Consider the following 3,758-nt stretch of genomic DNA (forward strand, 5'->3'; position numbering starts at 1 on the left):
GTCTAGCTCTCAGTTTCCCCAGTGAAAAATGGAGAGCTTGTCCTATGTGACCTCTAAGATCACTTCAGATATAGTTTTGCAATGCTAGCTGTACACTGTGCATTCTATTAGAAGATATTTGAACTCCTTGATCTAAATTCCTGGAACCTCTTCTTACTTATTTCTGCAGGGAGGGGAAAGCACCTATGTCTTATTTCCATTTTTTCCCAGGACTTATGTTACATGCTCAGTATATACCCATTGAATGGTTGGATCCTTAGTCTTTAGTTTCCAGCATCCAGTGTGCAAAGACAACAGACTCTATTTTATTGGCATGACCATGTGGCCTCATACAGGCAGGATTCTACATCTGGCTCTGGCACAAAGTCACAATGCTTCACAGCTGCCTTCATTTAAAGATATCTAGTTAGAGGTGGTGGGCAAACTTTCAGTGTCACATTATGCCATAAAAATGTAGGCCTTTAGTGACTTTGAATATTGTATTAACATTCACAGCTGAGGAAATCTGAGATCCTTGGAACTGGAGTGATTTTTCTAGGGTCCCGTAGGCAGGAGTGGCAAAGCTACAGTTCTGTGGCAGGCCTTCTGACATTAACACTAGCACATTTTTAAATTTCCACATTGCTTACAAGAAGTCAATTATTTTGGTTCACCGAGACTAGCATTCTGAATATGCGTGTCCCGATCCCATACAAGAATAACGTGTTGGGGCGCCTGGGTGGCTCAGTGGGTTGAGCCTCTGCCTTCGGCTCAGGTCATGATCTCAGGGTCCTGGGATTGGGCCCCACATTGGGCTCTCCGCTCGGTGGAGAGCCTGCTTCCCCCCCTCTCTCTACCTACTTGTGACCTCTCTCTCTCTCTGTCAAAAAAAAAAAAAAAAAAAAGAATGACTTGCTGTAAGCCCATTTCCATTCCTTGAAACAATGGCAGACGTATACCCTGCCCCTTAAAAGGACATCTTCACAATGGAGAGGAAAACATGCTCATGGGGACTCCCGTCCATACAAAGCCTTTCTTTTCTTTCTTTCTTTTTTTTTTTTCACATTAACATTCTTAGTTTATTAATCCTCTCAAGAAAAATCTGCACAATCACCACAGATAAAGCCACTGCAGCATCTTTACTCCTTCTTCTTTTTGCCAGCACCAACATTGGCTTTCGCAGTCCCCCCGACTTTCTTCATTCTGTTCTTGTGTTCTTTTTGCTGTTTTCTAGAGGTCTTTTTCTTCTCATACAGACCATGTCTTGCAAGTCTATGTTTGGGTTCATTTTTCTTTGCATAATCCAAGGAATCATAAATCATGCCAAAGCCAGTTGTCTTGCCACCACCAAAATGGGTTCTGAATCCAAATACAAATATGACATCTGGTGTGGTCTTGTACATTTTGGCTAGTTTTTCCCGAATTTCTGTCTTAGGTACTGTTGCCTTTCCGGGATGAAGGACATCAATAACCATTTGTTTGTGCTGAAGTAGTCGGTTAGTCATGAACTTCCTGGTCCAGATAGTGTCGTTCATGATGGCGGCCGAGCTTCAAGCAGCTGGAGAGGAAAAGAGAAAGCCTTTCTTTAATACTGCTGAAATACCCACTGGGAACTAGGAATTTCATGCTTCTCTTTACCTCCTTCTTGAGGAGCACTGAACTAGTATGATCTAGCTCTACACCAAAAACTAATATTACACTGTATGTTAACCAACTGGAATTTAAATAAAAACTTGGAGTTAAAAAAAAAAAAAACCCCAAAAAACCTAGTGTGTTGTATCCATCAATATTGTGTATGTTCTCCAGATGGTCAGACTCCTGAACACAGTGACCGTGAGTATTCTGCTTGAAAATCCATGTCCATCACAATAACTATCACACTGAAATGCCCAACCCATGGGTGCTAAAGAGCCTGGAGAAGTAAAGTGACTTGTCTCTACGGAATTAGCAGTAAGGAAGTTATAAATAAATATTGTGTTATTGAAACAAAGCAAAAACTAAAAGAATTGCTTATATAAGAAATGCTGTTTTCCTTCAACAATAGGGACCCCCTCCAGCCTTGCCAATTTGATTCCTGAGACTGCCGTTTCCTTGGCCGCAATTCTGTGGATCAGTCTCTCCTGCTCCATCAATTGTCACACTGTTTCTCTTTTAATGCCGCATAACAAACTATTTTAGTAATGCATTTGTTATACAATGAGATCCTCTTAAATCTAGTTCCGATGGCCATTTAGAGACACAATATGCTTATATTCTCAAATTTTACTGTGGGAGAAAACTGAAATCTGAATATTTCCCTATCATTCTGACAAATTTTCATCATGGACCCTCATGTGAATACTACAATTTAGCCAATGGCCTCTTATAGATAATAGACCAATATATCAGAATTAAACAGAGCTGAGTCCATGCATCTTTTAAAATCATCAAATACAAAGTCCTCCTGGTCACATAAATATAAATGAAAGCTTGATTATATCACAGTCTGCAGGCATACAGCGTGTGTGATGATAGTTGGCATGCCAGCATAAGCTATTGATTATTAAAGTCAGATATGAATTTTTCCAGCAGTGCCTCCAAGTTTGGATTCTTTAGTTTCCTCTTGTTGGCCACATTTTGTAAAATCTCTATTTTTTCCTTCCGTGTGCAGGAGGGAGGGATCATTTTTAAGAGCCCAGGACAGTGCTTTGAATGTCCACATAAACTCTGGTATAAGAGTTTGTGTGGACTCCCCTCCTACCACCATATGCTAGCAACTGTGTCCTCAGCACAAGACTGGTATGGCTCTCAGTGGGGAGCTTCTGGGAAGCTGAAGGAGGATTGCATACCACTGCACTGGTTCTGACACAGGCTAGATTGCTGATGGCTTTTCTTAAGTCTTTTCCAAGAAAATCCTGAAGTTCTTCAGAACTCCTTTTCATTTCTCCTACAACTCAACACAAACCTTCTAGGAGGGAGAATCCACAAGTAGAGCAGGAGGCCCTGGGGATTCAGAGATGAGCAACAGGTGGCATTGGCAGAAAGAGTGGCTTAGAATGCCTTTCCTCCCTATGACCTCAAGAAGAGACACATTCTGGATGTGAGTCCAGAATTTTGACATTAACTTGAACCAAGTGAAATAATTTTTATTCAACTCTTCTTGACATATAAAAAGGGTTATTTAATATGGTTCAACCTAACAGAAAGGGCTTGGGAACAGCAAATTGGAGGTGTGGACTTGGAAGGGTTTTAATTGCATGTGCAAAAAAAAAAAAAAAAAAAGAAAGAAAAGGGAAGCACTAATGGAGATTATTGGGTGGGGGCACTGAAACCCTCTCTGTAGCAACCCTTTGACACCACCACCTGTTCTGGGCTTGATGAAGAAAAGGCAAGTGGGTGAAGGGCCATGATATAACCATCAGTAGCTAACACTAGTTCAGGGGACTTTCTCAAACACAAACACACACTCTACTGACCTTCCCTTTTCAGTTCTTCCTATCTTTCATTTGCCAGTGACCCAAAAGGGGAGATTCACAAGGAATAAAAAAAAAAAGTGTCCCAAATATATCAGCTATAAATAGAGTCAAAATTCAGTAAAGCAGAATCAGACATCTGAGTCATAAACTGTGATTTTACTAGTGCAAGCATTTATGGGATTAATTTTTCTGTATGGAAGAATGTATTTTGAAAATTAAAGAAAATATACTAGAGGAGCTCAGTGGCAGAGTTCTGTGTATCCCAAGAATGCTGGCTGTACAGACCATATGCACATGGCACCGAGAGGGCCTTCTCACCCTCCC

The 3,758-nt window shown here is 40.8% G+C and overlaps 1 protein-coding gene across 1 annotated transcript; it reads right to left on the minus strand.

The window, feature by feature from the left end:
• Positions 1–1,071: 1,071 nt before the first annotated feature.
• LOC308340407 (small ribosomal subunit protein eS24-like) lies at positions 1,072–1,514 on the minus strand (the record flags this gene model as incomplete). The annotated part of the gene is made up of 1 exon (XM_080799585.1): positions 1,072–1,514. One exon carries the CDS (start codon positions 1,512–1,514, stop codon positions 1,119–1,121), a length of 396 nt encoding a protein of 131 aa, XP_080655711.1. The 3' UTR covers positions 1,072–1,118.
• Positions 1,515–3,758: the final 2,244 nt, after the last annotated feature.

The sequence above is a fragment of the Martes martes genome (genome assembly GCF_963455335.1).
Source record: "Martes martes genome assembly, chromosome: 3".
In the NCBI taxonomy this organism is placed as follows: domain Eukaryota; kingdom Metazoa; phylum Chordata; class Mammalia; order Carnivora; family Mustelidae; genus Martes; species Martes martes.